This window comes from Perca fluviatilis, chromosome 22 (assembly GCF_010015445.1).
Source record: "Perca fluviatilis chromosome 22, GENO_Pfluv_1.0, whole genome shotgun sequence".
NCBI lineage: Eukaryota > Metazoa > Chordata > Actinopteri > Perciformes > Percidae > Perca > Perca fluviatilis.
In genome coordinates, this window is record NC_053133.1 from 4108388 (window position 1) to 4131660 (window position 23273).

Sequence of the window (23273 nt, forward strand, 5' to 3'; positions counted from 1 at the left end):
TTTACAGATAGAGTAGGTCTAGACCACACTCTTTAATTTACAAAGACCCAACAATTCCAGTAATTCCCCCAAGAGCAAGCATTTAGTGCAACAGTGGCGAGGAAAAACTCCCTTTTAGGGAGAAACCTCAGACAGACCCAGACTCTTGGTAGGCGGTGTCTGACGGTGCCGGTTGGGGATGAACAGTGGCAATAAAGATATAATATAATATAGACAATATATAATTATATAATATATTATATAATAATAATATAGATAATGGGACAGTGACTAGAAATAATAGTTGAAAAACGGGGAATTCTCTGAATACCAAAAATCAGCCACGGATAAATCCTCCTAACCACCCACACCGCATCCTATGCACTACATACTCAATATGTTAACTATCGTTCATACTTTTGTGTAAATAAACAGTAGCGCGTACCTTTAAGGAAGCGCTGAGCTGTAATGTTGAACGTCACAAATTGAAAAATACTGAAAAAAGAAAGCAACTAGACCAACAGTCGCAGGTGACAAAACCACAGATTTGAAATATTTAGAAATGTGAATTAAAGCCTTTTTGAAGTTACAGAGCTGCTTCGGTTGCTGCCCGTTTGCCTGTTTCGAACGTTGACGTTACTACCACGTTGCATTGTGGGATACTTATGCAGGCGTAGTGTGCAGTGTTTGCATACTGTAATAATTCACCGGAAATAGTATGCAATATAGTACAATTGGTTTCATACTAAGATATACTAAAAAAATCTCACTAGGCTACCGTCGGTCCCGGATCATGGAAAGTGAACCTTAAATCAGTCACGGGGTGGTTGGATTTATTTACTCACTTTCAAAAAAGATTTATTGAAAGCTTTAAAGATTTATTAAAAGCTTTAAAGATTCGCGACAATACCAACCCGATTTAGAACGTTGCCGGCAAAAGTTGCAGGGGTCTGAACCGGCCCGGAGGCTCAACGAGCACACACAAGCACTGTATGTGGTCGAGCGACCTAGAGAGTGACTGTAGAGAGCGAGCGTTGTTAAAACAAGGCAGTGAGTCAGAGAAACAAAGCGTTTTCGCCGTTTCATCACTACAGATGTAACTGTAGGAAGCATCTCACTATCACCAGCGTTATCCACATTCATATTTAGACCCAACAAATGATATATTTAGATACAAAAAGCCTGGAAGTCAGAATTTAGGACGGAAGTGCAAATAGTTGCTATGAAGATGATACACCGTCTCGTCTCATCGGTGTGAAATGGCAGCTTTCAGAACGCTGCAGAACCGGCGGGTTGCAAGTAGCTGCAAGTATACACTCGTCTCGCTCTCGAATCTTTGGTCTGAACCGGACTTTACGGCACTGCGAAGATTCAACTGCGAGACTGGCCGTCCAATCAGGCTCTTTCCATCGAAGCATTGAATATTCCACTATTCGGGGTCACCCCTAAATCTCACACACTGTTTTAGCCTACTAAAAAGCACGTTAGTGTGAATTTGGCTGTTTCCCCGATGCCCTCAAAGAGGCAAGAGTGACCCCACTACTCAAAAAACCAACACTCGACTCCTCTGATGTAAATAACTATAGACCTGTCTCCCTTCTTCCTTTTCTATCTAAAACTCTTGAGCGTGCCATTTATAATCAACTCTCTACTTATCTCAACCAGAACAACCTTCTCGATCCCCACCAGTCTGGCTTCAAGGCTGGTCACTCAACAGAAACCGCCCTCCTTGCTGTCACTGAGCAGCTTCACATTGCTAAAACAACCTCTCTCTCTTCCATCATCATCCTTCTAGACCTTTCAGCTGCCTTTGACACAGTGAACCACCAGATCCTCATTTCAACACTCCAGAATCTGGGTGTTCCCAGGCTCTGCGCTCTCTCTTTGCTGACATCTTACCTGTCAGACCGAACCTACCGGGTAACTTGGAGAGGATCTAGCTCAGAGCCTTGCCCACTCAAAACTGGGGTTCCTCAGGGATCAGTCCTGGGTCCCCTCCTCTTCTCTCTCTATACCAACTCCCTTGGGTCTGTCATTCAGTCGCACAGCTTTTCTTATCACAGCTACGCAGACAACACCCAACTAATTCTTTCCTTTCCTGAGTCTGACACTCAAGTAGCAGTACGCATCTCGCGGCCTGTCTGACCGACATCTCTTCTTGGATGTCCACTAACCATCTGAAACTCAACCTTGACAAGACTGAGCTCCTTTTCCTTCCAGGGAAGGGCTCTCCTACCCAAAACCTGACTATAACAATCGACAACTCTGTGGTAGTCCCCACCCAGACTGCTAGAAACCTGGGTGTGACACTTGACGACCAACTCTCCTTCACTGCCAACATTGCTGCAAACACCCGATGCTGCAGATACATGCTGCATAACATCAGAAGGATATCGTCCACTTCTAACGCAGAAGGCGGCTCAGGTTCTGGTTCAGGCTCTAGTCATCTCACGTCTAGACTACTGCAACTCCCTGCTGATTGGCCTGCCTGCATGTGCGCCATCCGACCCCTGCAGCTCATTCAGAACGCAGCAGCTCGACTTGTCTTCAACCTCCCCAAGTTCTCTCACACTACACCTCTCCTCAGCTCTCTTCACTGGTTACCAGTGGCTGCCCGCATCCGCTTCAAGACACTAGTACTTACATACAGGGCCACGAACGGATCAGCCCCAGCTTACATCCAGGACATGGTCAAACCATATACCCCAACCCGCCCACTTCGCTCTGCATCAGCCAAACTGCTTGCTGCCCCCCCACAGCGAGGGAGAACTAATCACTCAACCAAATCCAGACTGTTCACTGTCCTGGCTCCCAAATGGTGGAATGAGCTCCCCATCGACATCAGGATGGCTGAAAGCCTACACATCTTCCGCCGAAGGCTAAAAACACATCTCTTCCGACTACACCTCGGTTAAAAAAAATAAATAAAAACTCTTTAACCTGCACTTTTGTTTCTTTGTAGCTTAGCTTATTTAAAGCTAATGTACTTGCACTTACTACTTGTTGTCTAGAGTTTGGACCTTCTCAGTTGAATGCACTTAATTGTAAGTCGCTTTGGATAAAAGCGTCATCTAAATGACATGTAATGTAATGTAATTTCAGATGCAACCTTACTAGCCTGACGTCGTCATACTCAGATTCTAGTCAGAATATGAGTCTGATACCGCTCCATTGGGTTGCGATTATAGGGCGTGTTTCAACCAAACCAGGAAAGAAAATGCCTCTGCACTCCATTGGATAGTCCTACAACCAATCAGAGCAACGGAGACAGACATCACAGAATCGGCAAGTCAAAGGCAGGCTTCGACAGAGCAAAGACAGAGGCGGCAGTTTCCATGTCGTGCGGACGGGTGTGGCAAGGTGTATACATACAGTACGTGATCGCGGTTCTCTGTTCCTCTTTTAAAATGAATGCGCTGTTGATATCTTCTATAACAGACGCGATGGAGGAATCTACACATCTCAATTCTCCAGCGGCAGCCAAATTCAACCCAAGCACTCCTTGGTGACGTGGTTGATTACATTACTGTTACATCATCTGTCCATCATCGTATAAAGCCCGCCCTGACAATTTGATTGGTCCGAGTGGCTCTGGTTCGAGTATAGTTGCTCCACAACGGATCAAGTCCAGACCGAACTTCCCGACCTCAAATGTCGTGGGCGGGGCTAAGTTCAGCTGGCATCCAGGCTACAACCTTACATGAATGAGAGCTGGAGACGGTTCCCTGGCGAGCTTCTGATGGTCCACACACACTCCACATTCGGTGGATAAGCATCCGGATAGTTCGGGCTGTTGAACGCACCGCTCTCCATCACCAGATCTCCTCCACAACCTGAGCAGAATGGGGGGAGAAGAATAAGTTGTTCCTGTCAGTGTCAGTGCGTATGCATGAGATCGTTCGGACTCTGAATTGAATCGGAATTATTACTATAGTGTGTGTAGCTAGACCGGTGAGCAGTACTGCTGTGTCTTACTGGAGGTGGATGCTGAGTACGTGGCTCGGAACCCTTTTTTGGAGACGGACACGTCGGTGACGAAGTTGACCACCATGGAGTTACTGAAGGATGTCACTGGGTGAGGTACTTCATAGCCACAGTAGCGCCCTGACAACATTGGACATCACATGTGAATTTGAAATGAAGGCTACACGTTTCTCTAAGAAGCAGTCGACTTATTACATTCAGTCATCACATACTGTGTCATTGTCAACTTATAGTTGAATGTATTTGATGTATGTTTAAAGGATATTTTTTAGCATCGTCCCAGGTAGTGCACCTGAATCTCATTGTATGTAAATGCAATGACAATAAAAGGAATCTTATCTTATCTGACTAATTTGAACATAATGTGCCCGGGAGAAAACAATTGAACACAGCACACAGTGCAGGCATACACATCCAGGCTGCTCTCTCACAAGCAGCCACCCACCCACACACACACCCACACACACACACACACACACACACACACACACACAAGCACCCGCTCAGAAACATAGTATAACTACCTATAGACGGCGCCTGGTAGTTGTCTCCATCCAGGATCTCCACTGCATCATGGGAGCAGTTGGAGTTAATCCTCTCTAACTCAAAGTCGGTGAATGACAGGGTCACATGGTTAACTGGCCACAGAAAGAAGATCAAAGGTTAAAAGAAGGAAGCTTTTTGTGTACAAGGCCATATGTATACCCGATGACATTGTCAATGACCATTTTCTAGTCTAAGGGTGAAAGCAACTTACATGGTTCCTGTGCTCTGATGATCCAACTACAGTTCAGATTGGGTGGGTATTGTCCTGGGTACCGTGGCGACGCAATGGCCCCACCAATATCATCAGCCGTGATGGTTGCACCACAAGCTGTTGGAAACAAACAAACAAAATGACACAGTGAGTGTCTTCCAGCCCTCGGCCATCACGACATGCAGGTCGAGCCGGTTGACTTTAGGGTTGGGTATTAGGAACAGACCAATCATCGGCCCTGGCCGATTTTGGGCATTTTGAAGATTATCTGTATCAGCGTTTTATTTGCCTGATAACCGATAGTTAATGTTAATGAATTAAAAGGTGTTCTACTTGGCTTGGCTACAGCCCTGTGTCTGTCCTAATTACTTAATGTCCCGCCCACAACACTATCTGACTCTCTGTTACTGGGGATTTATTAAATAATTGCTTAAAGCATTTAAACAAAGTTTCGTGTTAGAGTTTGTAAAATTCCAAAATCTTAATTTTGACTTAAATATTTTCATTTTCACTGTAAATGCACATTGGTTCCAAATATCGGTTTCATTAACTACTAATAATCTGTATCGGCCTTGAAAAACCAGTATTGGTCGATCCCTATTTGGTATCTTTTTTTTTTCAATATCGGTGCTAAAACCATACTTTTGAAATGGTGCCAGTGCTAAAAACGAAAAGAAAAGAAAATAAGAGCACAAAACAACAGCCGGTGACATTAAAGAACTACTTCAAATTCTGGCTTTTTTTCTTGTTCTACCCACTGCCGCTTTGAGCTTGTCTTGCATAAAGCAACGGAATGTTGTACAGCTGTGTCTAGCAGCGGGCTGATGTGCCCAGTCTCTAAATGATGCTATGGTGGTGAGCAGATTGTTATGTAAATTGAGATTTAAATCACTAGAATTCCTTTAAGTTTGTCCAAATCCCTGTGCAATGTGTATGCCTCTTCTTTTGTTTAATACTTAAAGCTTTAGTGCGTAACTTTTTGATATATTAATGAACGCCTGTTACATTCAAGCCATTGCCAAATGAGTTGCTACAAAGCTAATTAATCCACATCCTCAGCTCCACACAACTCTCTCTAGATTTCTCAGTAGGACTATGTTCAGAAGATTGGGGCGTCCGGCGACTTTCCTGCACAGAAACTCGAGTGAAGATAATGACCTCTTCTGAAGAGTCCATCATGTTTTTTTAATCCTCCGTGTCCTCCTTGGCTACTAGCAACTGCGTGGAGGAGTGGTGGGGGGCTGACAGTTTTGTTGTCATTACTTAGAATTCCTCATGGGGGAGACAGAAACTATACACTATAGCTTTAAACTGAAAGTGTATGGGACAGAATTGCATCATAGGTGCAATCTGCCCCGCACTGACTTCCTGTGTGTTGTAATATAATAATAAAATTGTAATAATTTGCTTCAGTTATGGAAAGTGGATTCATCTTTTAATCTGTAACACCTTGTCCGATATCAGTTTTGCACTTTGCATGCCCTTACGGTGACATGACAGTCGTCTGAGACTAAAAAAAAAATGTCTTGTGATGTTAGCAGCAGAGCAATTCTGAGATTTTGAAAGTCTAAGTGATAGAAACATAGAGGTTAAAGGAGGCCCACCCTCAGAGAAGCGAGCACTGAAGCCCCGGTGGCTGAGACTGGAGTCGGACCGAAAGCGGACATAGATGGTGTTCTGGGTGGAGGTGATGGGTGGAGGAAGAGTAGTGCCACACACATGGGCGAGCAGAGCAGAAGAGATGCTTGGACCATCATGGATCTACACAGGGACAGACATAATATGGTTTCAGTAAAGCTATGTGACTTTAAATACTACGCACGAGCACTGCAGCATAAATGGTCATAAGTGGTTAACAGCACAACAAATACACAGACAAGTCACTTTACCACTGCCTGTCATTCACACACATGCACGAACACAAGCATTCACACACACACACACACACACACACACACACACACACACACACACACACACACACACACACACACACACACACGCATACGCACCGCACACACACACAACACACACACACACACACACACACACACACACACACACACACACACACACACACACACACACACACACACACTACATACCCAATATACTGTAATAGTAAGTTAAATCCAGGCTACTTAATGAGAATCAGGGGGGACCAGCTCGACTGGCCGCCTCTCGAAAACTCACAAAAATCTTTTAAACTGACAACTGTCGATCTAAAATAAAGACAAATGTAGCAACTGTAGCTCATTTCTCGCATAATATTCTTTCACAAACACATTTCGGTGAATTATGTTCATAAAATAAGGGAGGGTTTCCAAAAAAGCTTCCATGTTGGCCTGTTTTGAAATTCTGCTAGTGGCAAGCCCATCAAGCGTCCAATGCTGGGAAGCGGGGCCATCCCACCCATCAAAAAAACGTTATCCATGTTATGTAAATAGTAGTGGTAGTTCAGTAAGTGACTTGCTATGTAAAGATATTTCTCCATTCATTGGACAGGCTGCATCAATGAACTCCTCAGTATTTACCCATCATCACTGATTAAAATGCATTGAAAGAAAACACAAATAAAATAGGGGCTGGGAGCTCTAACAGGTCAGCGGTAAAACACAATTGATTTGACACAACGCTCTTAAACTACAAATGTTTGTAAATCAGTCACTCACAGCCACGTAGTCCCAGGAGCAGTTGCTATGAGGTTCAATGTCCAGGTCAGAGAAGTTGAAGAGGACACGGTGGTTGGGATCCACGCTGATGACCCAGGAACAGTCCACGTTGTTGGGATAGCTGCTAGGATACGAAGGAGAATGGATCTCCCCTGATGGAGCGGTGACTGGGCCTCCGCAGCCTGCAGGGGGAAAGGACAAGTGATTTACAGATTACTAAGCCTGCTGGTGGAAAACTGTCAAACTTGTCTCTGATCTGCCAGTTTTTCTCAAATAATGGCCAGCAGCCAAAAAAAAAAAGGAAAAAGTCGGCCCAAATACAGGCCGAGTGAAAAAAAATAAGGGTGCCTGTCAACTAGGCATGGGCCGGTTATCGGTTTCAAGGTATACCGCGGCTTGAAAAAGTCACGGTTTCAAAACCGTTAAAATATTCCGTCATATCGTTCCTGCGGAATGAGCTGTGTTTTTATGAGTTGCCAAGGACAGAAAGTGGAGTTTAGAAATCCGTCTCCCTGCCTGTGTGCAGTGTTTAAAAATAAAAAAAACATTGTCTACACTGGAAAGAAAGTTGGGTAACACTTTACATGAAGGTATCTACATAAGAGTGACATGACACTGTCATGAACACATAAACGCTAACCCTATGATGTCAACAATAGCTTCCACATTACCATTACCAAGTGACACATTATTAGCTGAAAGAAGCTAATTAATGCATATGATCTCACGTTGTTATAATCCATTTCTTCTTATCAAACATATATATAATAGTGCCATGTCAGTTATATAGTGTGGCACTGATTGACCTCACTTGGCCTGTTCAGCACCATCGCTGTCCATCAGCTGCCGCTGTCCGTGGTGCTGAATAATTTTAACTTGACTGGCAAACTGTTTTCTTTGTTCGTGAATACAAACTTGATGTCTCCGTCTCCTGAAACAGCTCGGTTTGCCTTTTTCAGCTCTGAAGCCAATTTTGATGAGATTTTCAAAAGTGAGCTAACCCTAACTTGTCATGACAAAAAACAAATGACACTTACTAAAAGAAGTGTTATGTCATAAACGTTCATGACTTGTTTATAATGTTTACGACGTTCATGACAGTGTCACTCTTATGTAAATACCTTCAAGTAAAGTGTAACCAAAAGTTGTTGTTTTTTACCCACACATTTCAAAATAATACATGTTGAAGCTGTTGCAATACTGCAATACCGTGAAACCGTGATGTATTTTAGCTGAAGGTTATCATACCGTTAGAATGTCATACCGGCCCCATGCCTACTGTCAACCAAGCCTACAGTATGCGGGCTATGTAAAGCATCTTTGGGGAGTTTGAAATTTCACTTTAATTCATTCTATTCAACAACATAATCTTGCTATTTTCCCCCCCCGTTTGTCATTCCGGATCACTCATCTTAAGTGTTATTGTCCTGTGTCAGTAACTGTGGGTGTATGTGTGTTTATAGGCCAGCCAAACTGCATTATGTAGTAACGTACACCCGCCACCAGATGGCAACAGCAACATTTGAAGTGCTATAAGGAAACAAGTCAAACACATTCCTGCAAATGTTTCACAATTAAAAGCTTTGGAAGGGATTATGTCCACTGAAACCTCTTAAAGTAGAACTAAAAATGTTTTTTTGTTCATCTTACAACAATACACAAATGCCCATTAATATATTACAAGAGTTTTTTTGTCACTGAATTTTCTTCCTCCTGTCCATCCTGGCTGGAAAGAGGTCCCTTTTTGACGTGATTCCAATGTAAGTGATTGGTGGGGGGATCCACAGTCTTGGGGGTTAAAGTTACATTCAGCTGAAGCTAATATGAGGTAAGTTGGAAAAAACTAATTTGAAACTATCAAAGTTTCCAAATTAATAATCTTTCCTACCACCCCACCAAAGAAGGAAGTTGTTACTAAAAAGACTAACTTTGGAAGATACCAACTTTATTGGTCTAATTCAGACTTCTGAGACCTCGTATAAATATCAGGACGGAGGAACAATTACAGAGACGAAAAATACTCTTTCAATATACACGTGGGAATTGTTTTAAGACAGACAAGAAAACAATTGAATGTTAATAAGTGAAACTACCTCAGTGCACACAAGGTTTCTGCACTCAAAGACAAGTTTTCCAGTTTTTCAGAGTTTCTTGTCAGCTTGATGTTTGCAAACGCAAGTTGCTTCTGCTACGACAAGCGTTCTAAGGCCATTGTAGGAAAAAATAATAATGTTACGGACCCAGAGGAGAGGGATATCCCCTTAATTTCCCTGCTGGGAATTAATCAATATCTTCTAACAGACTGTTTTCTTGTCTTATTTTATTTTATTGTATCTTTTTTATATTAGTCAGTGTGCTTTTCTTTCTTTAACTCTTTTTACTTGACTCAAAGAGTGTGCACAAGAATCCCTATGCGCCTGGACTGTGCTGTATGCACAAATGGCAAATACAAATCTTGAATCATGAATAGTGGCATATGGGCATGCACTCAACGAAGTCCACCCACCTCCCTGAACTTCAGCCCAGCTGGCGTTGAAACCCCGGCCGCTGACGTAGGCGTCAGACTTGAAGCGCACTGTGAGCAGGTTGCCGGTGCTGGAGACTTGCATGGGGCTGGATGTGGTACTGCACAGCTGGGCCAGCCGGGGGGCCAACAGGTCCGGGCCTCCGTACACCTGAGGAGAAGTCAAACGGTCAAGTCATCTTTATGTATATAGCACATTTAAAACAGCATAAGCTGACCCAACGTGCTCTACAACCAGGGCAGATGGGGTGAAGTCTGCCTCGATTCACAGATAAACAACAGCAGGCTACATAAATAAAAAAGTACATAACAAACACAACACAAAATGTAATACAAAACAACTTGCATGATGAAACCAACGTCAGAAAATAAGGTAGTTAGGAGAGCGACGTAAATCTTTAAAAAGTCGTATAGGGAATTAAAAGACAGCTCAGGAGATGACTTGACAGAAGCCAAGCAGCCTCAGACTTCAATAAAAGCGAAAGTGAAAAAAGGGTCTTTACATTAGTTTTAAAATTTAAAGTCGTAGAACATTCCTTAATATGGGACGGTATCGGACTATGTTGTTCACTATTTCAAAAATAATCCATTTTACACTAAAAGGGTAACTTTGGTATTTTTCAACCTGGACCGTAGTTTGTCGATGTTTTTGTGTCTAAGTCTCGATGGGAACAACCACTTTTGAAATTAGTATTGAGCAAGACGGCTGCAGCCGGCAGCCTCGATACAGACTGAACAGTAACCACTCTGGGAATTGCACCGTCAATCTCTGTCCACTAAAAGTTCTGTTTTTGCCGCTGACAGGCTCAGATAATTGTTCTAAATGTCTGACAAAATTCTGGAAAGGATCCCTACAGAGATAGACCTTTTTGTTAAAGAGTAAGATCCTCTCTGTTTAACACAAAACAGTTCCAACTTGTGGCCCTTTGCTGCATATCGTTCTGCCTCTCTCTCCCCCCTTTCGTGTCTAAGCTGTCCTGTCCAATAAAGGCCTAAAATGCCTAAGATAAAAAATATCTTGTAAAATACCAATAGGACAGATAGTCTAGCAAGCTGTCTGGATTTACCCTGCAGAGATCTGAGGAGCAGTTAACCATAGTCCTCAGAAATCCACCGTTTAGAGTTTAGAACGCCAACACAAAGAAAGAGGAAGGTGACGGACATCCAGTCGAAATGAGGGACATCCGGCAGAATTTCCGAGTGGGACCCGAACAATCCCGGAAGTGGAACGTCGAGGATGTAGACTAGTGTAGATGTTCTGTTACAGCAAAGCCAGAGGCTGACTGCTGATGGGTCAAGCCTTCAGTGAGTAACATGCATGGACATGAGGCGCTATTCTGTTTTCTGTGCCAATCCAGAGCCTGTCTATGGAGAGCCTGTTCACTCCCTATCTCACTCCCTATTAGCCCCATTGTACCAACCCGGAATTTTCCAGAGAGTGGAAGTTCTCCCCTTATTAGACATTCTCTGGCCAATCGCCATTTCTTCTTCTTCTCAAGCATTAAAGCAACACCAAAGCACTTTTCCTCTTCGGTCCCCCCTACAGGTTGGAAGCGGAATTGTCCTTTACTGCTATCATTTGAACTACAGATCTGCTACCCGAAACTTGCATAGTGTGGTTATAGCCGGTAGAGAGCCGCAAAGCGAATGCAGAAGTGCCGTTCACCCTGTTATGAGTTGATGAACCGCTGAAACCATTTTGGAAACATTATTTTAAGGTACAAAAGAATTCCTGACACAGACAGGTCCATATCTTACTTCCAGCACATCGTAGTTGCAGTTTTGGTGGAACTCCACATTAAACTCATGGATAGTGAGGGTGATGCTGCTGCCAGCTGACGTGCTGATATACCAGATGCACTCCCTGTTTTCTGGATACCTGTTGGGGTAGCCGGGGCTGTTGAAGGAGCCACTGGGACCAGAGAGGTCCCCACCACAACCTGCAGGGACACACAGCATGTCAGGGGGGTATAAAGAGTCGGGTTCTAACCAGGTGTGTAAACACGTCACCTAAAACCTAGTCTTGCATTGCCAGACCTGTCTCCACAGCACTGTGGAGTATGGTCTGGCTACACCACAGATGTATTCTGGGATTGCAGAAAAAAACGCTCTGGGTTTATTTGCATTTCTTTAAACCAATCGCAATCATCTTGGCACCAGGGGCGATTTTAGCCCTGTTGATTTAGATTTAGTTGTTTTAGCCCTAACTTGATCCTGGCACCCCTAAAAAATAACTGCTAAAAAATTAAAATAAGTATGTGTGAATCTATTGTGAGTTAAGGAGTTCTGCTCTAGGAATAAACCCAGAATCTAGATGCTTAGATCATTCAGAAAAACATTCAGAACTATTTTCAATAAGTTATTGATACTGCATTTTGGAAATGTCTGCTTTTCCATAAAGACATTTTATATGTAATACCACCTCACCTCTGTAGTAATGGCCCTGTGGCTCAGCATTAAAGGAAGTTCATTCAGAATTGTTGGTGTCTTTCTAGTTACATAATTCAGTGTTTCCCCTACCAAGATGGTCCAAAATGATGTTAAAATGCACAGGCAGCACAGTAGAAAAACGTTTAAAAGAAATTACATTAAAAGGGTTCCAGGCACCCATAAAGCTCTGATCCTAGAATCGCCCCTGGGCGGCACTTAGCTCCAGATGCAGTGATTCAAGAAATACTGCTATGCATGTCAAAGCAAAAATCCACAACAATCATGTCCTTCTTACCATTCTGGTACCACATCATCTGGAAGCCCGGCATGGACACAGAGCCGTCTGATCGGAACACGACGGTGAGAGCTGAGCTTGTGGTGGTGTTGGCCGGGGGGGGCGTGGCTCCACAGTAGGTACCAATCAGAGGGGCTTGCGCGTTTGGCCCATTAAAGAGCTAGGACAGTAACATTGGGAGGATGTGGTATGAGTGCAGAGTGTTATACACAGTAATGCTGCACGATATGAGAAAAATATGCAATATGCAAAAACGTTGTTGAACATCGCGATAACGATATTACTTGTGATAAATAAACAGATATTAAAGTGTTCTCAGTTCTGCTGCTTTTCAGTGTTCTGCTTTATTGAACAAATTGAACATTGAATTGAATATAAAAGGCAGCTCTAAATAAAGAATAACATTCTAAAGTGCAGTTTTCTGCTGATATTTTCTTTCAACTTGTATGTGTGTATATCGCAATATGTCGCAGCCTTTCGCAATGTGTTTATTGTGCCAGTTGATAGCGATGACGGTAAAAAAACAATATATTGAGCAGCCCTAATACAGGGTCACAAAAATGTATCTGTATATTATGGGTTGACAAGAATTAACAGGAACACCTTACAGTATAATACTCTGGGAACATTGAACATGGGACATCTGACCTAGGGTTTTAAAAATGGAAGATTTTTAAGGTCACTACGGAAAGATGTATTTAATTGTACTGCGTATGTGGCAGGTGTTCCTGTCAGTATGTCTAGCCACTCTGAACAAAAGTGACAGTGACAACAATCAAGAACCATCAGAACAATATGACGCAGGGCGCGTCAGGTCAACTTCATACATTATTGAAATCTCCCGACACAGTGCCAGGATCAGTCGGGACCTAATGGTAACTAATATTCAGTGTTTCTCTATAGAGCAGACATTTGGAATAAATCAGCTGTAGGGCTGATATCAGATATCCTTATTCTTGACCAATTACATCAATATCGATATTGTGACGATATTGTGGGGATGACAGTTGTTGCTTTCACAAAATATTTTTTTACAATGGGATTAATTAGATACATAATCATCAATAATGTGGTAAACAGCTTCTTGTTTTATAAAATTGGTATCGTTTAGGAACCGGTATCAAAGTCATGGTATCGGTACCGGTATCAAACATTTTTGAACGATACCCAGCCCTACTCCCAACGTGGCGCTTCGGGTCTCATACATCAGCAATACATGTGGCGCATACAGCAGTAAATATGTGGATTACATATGGATTACAGTGCATTACTTTACTGGGCGATATGTACGAATGGTTGATGAGAACAGCTTGCATAGTGTGCATCTGTGTACCTTGATGTAGTCATAGGCACAGGAACTGGAGGTGGTCTCCAGTTGGAAGGAGGTGAAGGTGTAGTTGACGGTGTTTCCACTGCTGGCCTGGATGGTCCAGCTGCACTCTGAGTTGGCTGGGTAGTCGTTAGGAAAGTTCAGTGACTCCACCACTCCTCTGTGTTGGCCTGAGATGAGCACGCCGCGGCAATCTGAAAACAAACACAACCAAATAGGGTTTTTACCTGGCTCAGAATGTGCCTTTCGGGGGGCGGGACTACGCACGGAAGTTAGCATTACCGGCCCGCGTACCGTGACGGATGAGTCTGTGTTACCAAATTTTACAGAAATCTTTGCATTTATTTACCTGTTATGTCTGACAACTTGATAAATAAAAATGTATATTATGTGCATATATATATATATGCTTGAGTAAATTAAACCCCAGTTCACTGTGTATGTGTGTGTGTGTGTGTGTGTGTGTGTGTGTGTGTGTGTGTGTGTGTGTGTGTGTGTGTGTGTTTTCGTACTAGAGGTGTACGATGCCAGGAAGCCTCCTGCGCTGATGCTGATGTCAGTGCGTAGCTTGACGTAGAGCTGATTGCTGGTAGAGTTGATGGTGCCGGGAAGTTGATTGCCACACAACTTGGCCAGCTCTGGAGAACTGCTGCTGTTACCATCATACACCTGAACCAACACACACACACACACACACACACACATAGTCGCAGATTAAGTGTTGCAAGAAGAGAAACAAGAAAAATGACTTTAATGATTGTTCGCTTGCATTAGCAAATAGATAAGGAAAATTAAAAGAAGAAAGAAAAACAAAATGCAAAAGACTTTGGAGATTCTGGTGCCTCAGTACATATATAAGGTCATATTTAAAAGTATACTAAAATCAGACAATCAACCTGTAACCTGTATTTCTCTGCGTGTTAGCGTCACCAACTGTTGGTGGAATGTCCAAAAGGACTCTGTACTTACTGGGTCACCCACATACAGATGTGTGCACATACAATAAGCACACCCACAGGATCCTGAAAAATGTGACTCGATGGTTTTTTAAGCCCCCAACATCGACTTCAAGGCACCTAACCCTAACCTTAACCCTAACCCTAACCACTGCCTAATCCTAGCGCCTTCCAGGCAGAGCTGCCTGGTAGACGACGTTGGGGGCTTAAAACACAAAACGCCACAAATGTGTGCTCCATAGTGCTACAAGTGGTCAAAACCCTGGTTTTACTGCACAGGGTACCTCTTCAAGTTAAAGCTACACTGGTATTTTCTTGATTACAGTGGACTCACTACTGTTTTTTATTTAGTGCCATTCATGTTAGAACACCCTTAAAGAGCGTTGAGCTGAAATCTAAAGGTGTTTTAACTTCTTGTCACCCTGAATCAAGCCTTTTAGTAATTACATTTGCGCCAGGAATTGTATTTATTAGGGGTCCAAAATCTCCAAATCTGTTTTTAGCAACAGTGACGGCAATGCCACAATAAAAGCCACTAGATGGCAGAAGGTTACTTTGCAACGACATTTTGAGTTTCTCAGAGTTTACAAGGTGCACATGAATACACCGTGAATGCACTGAGATGTAAGGGCATTTTGACATATCTTCTTAAATATAACTTTTAAGGTATTTGCATATAACTAATCCCCATGGGTTTCATATCGAAATGTTCAGAACAAACTCAGCTTTCTGGAAGTGACCCCCACATTTTTTCTAGAGCAATGTGTAAAGAGATAATTTGGCGCTAAAGCTGCAATGTTGATGCTCGCTTTTTGAAATTCGTCAAATCTCTTTTGAAAACAAACCTTAACTTATGATGTGTTGTACGAATGGTCCAGTGCTTGCAATGAGTTTACCAAAGTCTAAGGTTATCTATGATAAAAAATAGTAAATAAATGTCTGTAATGATATTTTGTAATATTGTTTTTAGAGTAGGAGTTTTGTCAAAAATCTTTTGGATGCACCGGTGCCTCTGTCATTCTCAGAGGGTTAAATGAAGTGTACCTGAATGCACCATGGAGTCCATTCGAAGCCCACAGGCTTTACCGTTCGTTGTTTGTTCACATAAATCACCCAGGGGTAGACAAACATGTTGCCACACCGGTGACTTCAGGGGGGGGGCGGGAGGATTTTCAGTTAAGCTGTGTCTTTAGCTGCATGCTACCAGCTGGTGAGCTACGCTGCATGTGTTTTTGTTTTCTACGGACATGCGCAAGTAGGCGGGGTGAAGAGGGAAATAAAAAAAAAAGTAAACCAAATGTCACGCCGAACATTCGATTAATCACGGTCTTCACTATTAGCTAATCACATTCTTTCAAATCATGATTTTGCCCTACTGTGTCATCTTTTTCTTGATTTTTGGGTGGGTGTGGTGATGACGAGGGGGGAGGGGCCTTGTTCATGTTGCAAGTTGTATGTTTTGTGTTGTTAAAAAAAAACATTTTTTTAAAAGATTGTGAGGTATATTGTCATCTTATTGTATCTGCATATTCTATATGATTTGTATTTAAGCTTTGGGTAACAAAGAAACCCAGATGAACTTTAGCCTACATTCGTTGGACACTTCTCTGAAGACATCTGGGATGCATTATCAATGGACCCTTAGACAGAGCCAGTTGGCTTGAAGCCATTGGTCAGGTATCGATCCCACCCCAATCTATGGAATATAGATATGTGGTCCACACACAAAGAACTTTAGAGTGACTTTTGAGAATCTGGGAAACTGGTTGCTCTCCGGGCTCTTCAGAGCTTGTAAATTGATGCTGAATTCCTTTGATGTTAATAAACCTTTATAATCAAGAAACAGTGTCGGCGGATTCCTCTCCACATAGCATTAAAGAATCGCTACCAATTCCACCACAATTGTTTATCACAACAACAAAAACATGCATTGTGCACACCACACACTATGATGTATAGTACTCACAGCCAGGTAATCAAAAGAGCAGGAGGAGCTGGACTCCAGGTGGAAATCAGAGAAGGAGAGGAGGAGCCGGCTGCCCTGGCTGGTCCTGATGCTCCAGTAGCACTCAGCGTTAGGGTGGTAGGGCAGGGGGTAGTTAGGGGAGGAAAACCCTCCGGACGCAGTTGTCAGCATCCCGCCGCAGCCTTGGGAATAGGAATGAAATCAAATGAGCAGGTAAGGACATGCGTCCTTAATATAGCTTGGACAAACAGTGGATTGTTAGAAGTGGAGAACCATGCCTCTAAGCATAAACTGACTTATTTAGATTTTGCAATTAATGCCTACCATCCACTAGGAGACTTTGAACAGACTAAAGTGTGACACTATCTCACATCTAAAGACAATCATCTCACATCTAACGTTAAAGACATGTCATAATATGTAAAGACTGGGGATCTTGCAGGGTCACATTGCAAGACTACAACTAGATTTGTTTTGAAAAATGTAACCAAGCTAGCTAGCTACTGCTAGCGTTAGCTGGTAACTTAAGGGGAAGTCTGCAGATGTTCTGTTCTGCCGTACATGCAGATGAATGTCTCCAGTACCTGGAGGTCTGTGTTTATCTGCCGGTTAAACTCCCGTTGGATGAGGCGCTTCTGAAGGGTTGAAAATCTGCAACTTTCCCTCTTTAGCGTTTAGCTTAGCACGGCGCCATTGAAACAATAAACACTGGCTCTAGCCATTTGCTGCTTCCTGTTTGGTGCTGGAGGGAGAGCACCCATTGGTTGTTGACAATGTTCAAATGATTTAACTTCATTACCAAGACTTTAAAGTTAGGATAACATCAAACATGTTTGATTTTGTCTGAACGTCCAGACGGGAAAAAGACTGACTGGGACTGAGTTTTAAGACCTCACACTTAACAATGGAGTTGACAGGAGCGCCCCGACTCTAGCAAGACTCTCAGGATTTAATTCAGATATTTGAAATTAGTCTGAGACAGTGGAATCGCTTGAACAGTCATTTGGTGTAAGGTCAGCGTAAACTATTCAGGTTATCCAGCTGACTTGTGGATTACCTAGCATGCACACTAGAGATGTTCAGATACCATTTTTGCCTTCCTGAGACAGATTCCAATACCTGAACTTGCTGTCAAATGCCATGTCATTTAGCTGACGCTTTTTATCCAAAGCGACTTACAGTTGCTATATATATCAGAGGTTGCACACCTCTGGAACAACTATGGGTTAAGTGTCTTGTTCATGGACACATTTGTTGATGTATTGCAGTGGGAATCTAGAACTCCCACACCTAAGGCATGTGTCATATCCACTGCGTCATCACCACCCCTAACTTGCGTATTGGCCGATACCGATAATCGATCCGATACGAGTGTATTAAAAATATATATATATATATATATATTATTATGTTTTAACAGTTGTATACTAATATCACTGTATGGATGTGATATGATTGCTGTCATTCTTGTTAAACTCTTTGTGAAACATGAACAAACACAAACAATGAACACTGTAGAACTTTCTTTTACTATCCACTTTGACAGCAAATCATAACGGCAAAAGAACGTAAATAAACTACGTTGAAGTAGATTTTCTTCAGGGCTAAATTGCGTGGTATCGAATCCGTGCATAAACTCCAGTTCTCGCCGAAACTGATACCAGCATTCTAGGCAGTATCGGAGGCTTTTCCGATACTGGTAGCGGTATCGGAACATCTCTAATATAATGCAAACTGACATTAAACGGAGTACTTTTCCCTGGTGAACGTTTGTTCCCCTAGATTGTTCAGCAAGCCAAGAAGTAACATAAGAAATGTCCATACTTGTAATTTGGAAAGAGACGCTATCGAACATGAAAAAACAGTGCCCACTCACCAGTCTGTGTGCCATCCCAGTGGGCAGTGAATCCACGATACGTGGAGATGTAATCCGAGCGGAATCTAACCCAAAGACGATTGCTATGGGAGACCAGAACTGGAGGCCCTTGGGAGCCACAGAACCTACCAATCAAGTGAGATGTCTCGTAGCCCCCGTCCCTGCAAAAGACAGTGGAACTTCAGAATGGAATTGGCCACATTGAATAAAGAAAGACACAACAAGCGCTTCATTAAAGTCATTATTTTCTCCCAGTCTGCGTGGTTCCCTGCAACACTAACTCTGCTGTCACTTGAGACATTACCATTGTCTTTTTGGAGCAGGAAACATTATCACGATTTAGATGTGTTGGGAAATCCAAATGAAAAACTGATTTGCTCTTCCTCCTCGATTCTGTAGCTAGACTCTTTGAAATCAGTCCGTCCCTATACATCAGCACAATCTAATTAAAATGTCTGTTGAGGAACTTTAGTCACATATGAATGGGAAGTAAGCCAAGGACCCCTTAACAGAAAGAGAGACGGAGCAGGGACCCCCCTACTACATATGTAGAAAATTAAGTTGCATATTAAACTGGGCCTACAATAAGGTGTAGGGCGGCCTAAAGCCTTTATACATATCTTTTTTTTGCATATGAATACTAAGCTATTAAAATAGCCTAATAGTTGTTTTTATTTCATAAATCATGTTTTAATGTTAACAGTGAATCCTTAGGATGAACTGTATCTGTGGATGGCTACCTCAGTGACTACCTTACCTATAGGCCAGTAAGCCTATGAGCAGTGGAGATTTCTATTTGTTAATAATATGTTGGATTCATGTTAAGACATAACAATAATTTGGAGGCCCACTTGCATTGACTCGGGGGATGCCCTAGTGGAAGATCCCTGCTCTAATGTGTCTGAGTATGTGCACATCATAGATATAGAACAATATGCTGTATCTATGGTGCACATGCTCACACAGCATATATGTGCACTATGTTACAGTATGGGATATGCTAATCTAAAGCCACTCTATTGCCACACATTTCTTGCCGTGTAATCATCCTGCAAGACGCATCTAGCTTGCCAAGTTTAATTTTTAAGCGACAGCACGCAGGCACTTTTACCATCTAGAGTCTCTGCTTGGCAGGCTGTCATTTCAGACCAATGGATGAAAGCCCACTTGTCTGACAGCCTGTTATCCAGCAAACAAACATGCATTGCCCCAAAGGGCCGTTTTCGCTACACACTCTCCCTAACAAAAGCACATGGCTAATGATTATACGCTGCCTCGAAAGATTAGGCATGAGGAGTGAGATTGGTTAAGGTTAGTGTAAGAATGTTAGGGTCAGCCAATCAGAGGCAGAGTTTGGGCGTGCCTAGACCTTATTTGGAAGGTCTTATGACGTCATTCTGCATAATAATTAGCCAGGGAATGCACGTTTGTTTTCGGGGCGATGGGCTGTTCGGAAAAATATACTTTTTCGGTCCAATAGGACATTCTTTTGGACAATCAGAGCTTCGCAATTATGAGCCATGAACAGTGGCATAGCATCCCAAAGATAGTCAAATTCTACAAATTTATTTCATCCTTACCTGATCTCGACAAAGTCAAAGCTGCACGAAGGAGGGGAGCCTTCCAGCTGAAAGTCGCTAAAGTTCAGCATGATCTGCATGTTGACTTCCACAATGATTTTGAAGATGCAGTCTCTGTTGTTAGGGTAGTTGGCAGGGAAGTTGGGTGAACTGAAGGACCCTGTAGGGGAGGTGAAAGTCTCACCACAGTCTGATGGGAGGAAAGAGAAAAAAAAAAAAAAAAAAGAGAGAGAGAGAGAGAGAAAAAAAAAAAAAAAAAAAAAAAAAAAAAAAAAAGGTTTAACCGTTGTGTGGTCTTCCTGTCGACCATGCAACTTTTTTCAACGTTTTGGTCGTCTTTTTCAACACTTTTGTTGCCTTTCCACCAATGTTTTTGTCCTTTTTTTCACAGTTTTTGTCACTTTTATCCAAGTTTTTTGTCACTTCTGCACCTTTTGACATTTTTGTGTTTTTTCCCCACGTTTTTGAAGCTTTTTCCAACATTTTTGTCATTCTTTTATCTTCTTTTTTTTTTCAAATGCTATAAAACTCAATAAAACACCCAAATTCAATTAACCTAGTGGACCGACTTGTGAAGAGCGCTGTACGGAACCATCCAGGTTCTTTTCTTTTGAAAATTTGGTTGAAAGAAACCCCAAAATTTCTGATATAGAAACTTTTTGAAAAACAGGAGGTTTAAGCACAACCTTGTATTCGGAGTATTGCATTTTAATTTCATCCAAATAAAAAAATACACTGTATGGAAAACTACACAAAAAGTCCAAGATTGATGAACGTCAAGCTAGAAAAAAATATCAGATGCACCCTCCACGGCTTAAGTGTTTTTTCAAAACCTGGGACCCATTAATAAACTATGTGAATAATTTACCCGGCATGGAACTATAAATTCATGCATTTATTGGTGATCTGTCCTTCTTGCTTAAACAGACTCAGATTTTTTTGATAGTTTGGCTGTATTTAGTCTTTTCTTTTTTGTGATCTCTCTGTTTCAGATGTTGCCGTCGTTTAGTTTAGTTTTTGTTCTCGACCTAGTATTACTCATCTTCCTGTTTATTTTTTATAACTTGGGGTGATATGTCAGCGTACTGTATTGTTTGATAAATGGAAAATTCGCAAAAATAAAGTGTTAAAAAAAAGAAAAAAAGTCAATCTTCTGTGTACCTGTGGTGGCATCGATTGAGACATATCTGGCAGAGAATCCCTCGGTGACTAAACTTGAGTCTGACACAAACAGCAGGGTGAGCATGCTGTCAGTGCTGGTGATGGATGGAGGCACTGAACGCCCACAGTACCTGCAAAGAACACAAATCTCGTAACTCACCATATAAAAATATAGATACAGTATATACACTCACCTAAAGGATTATTAGGAACACCATACTAATACGGTGTTTCACCTTATCCTATCAACATGGGCCAACATTTCTAAAGAATGCTTCCAGCACCTTGTTGAATCAATGACGCAAAGAATTAAGGCAGTTCTGAAGGCGAAAGGGATCCCCCACACCATTACACCCCCACCACCACCAGCCTGCCCAGTGGTAACAAGGTATGACAGATCCATTTTCTCATTCTGTTTACGCCAAATTCGGACTCTACCATCTGAATGTCTCAACAGAAATAGAGACTCATCAGACCAGGCAACATTTTCCCAGTCTTCAACTGTCAAATTTTGGTGAGCTCGTGCAAATTGGAGCATTATTTTCCTATGTTTAGTGGAGATGAGTGGTACCTGGTGGGGTCTTCTGCTGGTGTAGCCCATCCGCCTCAAGGTTGTGCGTGTTGTGGCTTCACAACTGCTTTACTGCATACCTCGGTTGTAACGAGTGGTTATTTGAGTCAAAGTTGATCTTCTATCAGCTGAAATCACTCGGCCCATTCTCCTCTGACCTCTAGCATCAACAAGGCATTTTCGCCCCCCAGGACTGCAGCATACTGGATGTTTTTCCTTTCTCAGATCATTCTTTGTAATCCCTAGAAATGGTTGTACGTGAAAATCCCAGTAACTGAGCAGTTTGTGAAAAACTCGGAACAGCCTGCCTGGCACCAACAACCATGCCACGGTCAAAGTTGCTTAGATCACCTTTCTTTCCCATTCTGACATTCAGTTTGGAGTTGAGGAGATTGTCTAGACCTGGACCAAACCGTAAATGCATTGAAGCAGCTGCCATGTGATTGGTTGATTAGATAATTCAATTAACGTGAAATTTAACAAGTGTTCCTAATAATCCTTTAGGTGAGTGTATATATGTGTGTGTGTGTGTGTCATGTACCTGCCAATCTTGTTTCCCGTCTGCACAGTGCCATTGTCGTACACCTCCAGGTAATCAAAGTTACAGTTGGCGTGGTACTCCAGGTTGAAGGAGTCAAACGACAAGCGAACTAGGTTGCCTGGGGTGACACTGATGTACCAGGTACAGTTGGCACCGTGGGGGTAGTTGTTGGGGTGGCCAGGGCTTGTGATGGTGCCCGAAGGACTGGTCAGGGTATCCCCACAGCCTGGTACAGGACAAACAGGACATCTGGTCAACTTTAGAGATTGGTAGACTTTTCAAAATTGCCAGAAAGTGCCACTGGCATGTAGATAAATATTAGTATTTTTTGTAGATTCTTAACATTAATGGCAAGTAGAACATGGCCCATGGTTTGCATGTTTCAGCACATTTACTATACATAATTCAATCGTTTTAGTCTATAAAGCAAAACTGCCCACTTGCTGCCTGCCAACACCTTTGTTGCCATTTTCAACATACTATTTGACGATAATTTTAGTGACAGAATCACTACATCATGGCATCTACTGGGAAATGGAGTGAAACTCCAAAGTGCAAATATAAGGTTGGAGGACGTACTGTACATTTTTTATATTTTAACTAGAAGTTTCTCAAAGTTACTGAACGTGTAAAAAAGTTAAATGCAAGGTA

The 23273-nt window shown here is 42.4% G+C and overlaps 1 protein-coding gene across 1 annotated transcript in view; it reads right to left on the reverse strand.

Moving 5' to 3' along the window:
• The window catches only part of cubn (cubilin (intrinsic factor-cobalamin receptor)), a 93762-nt gene that overhangs the window by 41594 nt on the left and 28895 nt on the right, over positions 1 to 23273 (reverse strand). The window contains exons 21-36 of the mRNA XM_039789731.1: positions 22623 to 22848; positions 21511 to 21641; positions 20350 to 20539; positions 18770 to 18930; positions 16894 to 17075; positions 14484 to 14640; positions 13975 to 14165; positions 12642 to 12801; positions 11675 to 11856; positions 9899 to 10067; positions 7393 to 7574; positions 6325 to 6481; positions 4721 to 4837; positions 4488 to 4601; positions 3955 to 4083; positions 3680 to 3812 (exon numbers count right to left, since the gene is read on the reverse strand). Coding sequence (XP_039645665.1) covers positions 3680 to 3812; positions 3955 to 4083; positions 4488 to 4601; positions 4721 to 4837; positions 6325 to 6481; positions 7393 to 7574; positions 9899 to 10067; positions 11675 to 11856; positions 12642 to 12801; positions 13975 to 14165; positions 14484 to 14640; positions 16894 to 17075; positions 18770 to 18930; positions 20350 to 20539; positions 21511 to 21641; positions 22623 to 22848 — 2581 coding nt within the window. The remainder of the gene's footprint in view (positions 1 to 3679; positions 3813 to 3954; positions 4084 to 4487; positions 4602 to 4720; positions 4838 to 6324; positions 6482 to 7392; positions 7575 to 9898; positions 10068 to 11674; positions 11857 to 12641; positions 12802 to 13974; positions 14166 to 14483; positions 14641 to 16893; positions 17076 to 18769; positions 18931 to 20349; positions 20540 to 21510; positions 21642 to 22622; positions 22849 to 23273) is intronic.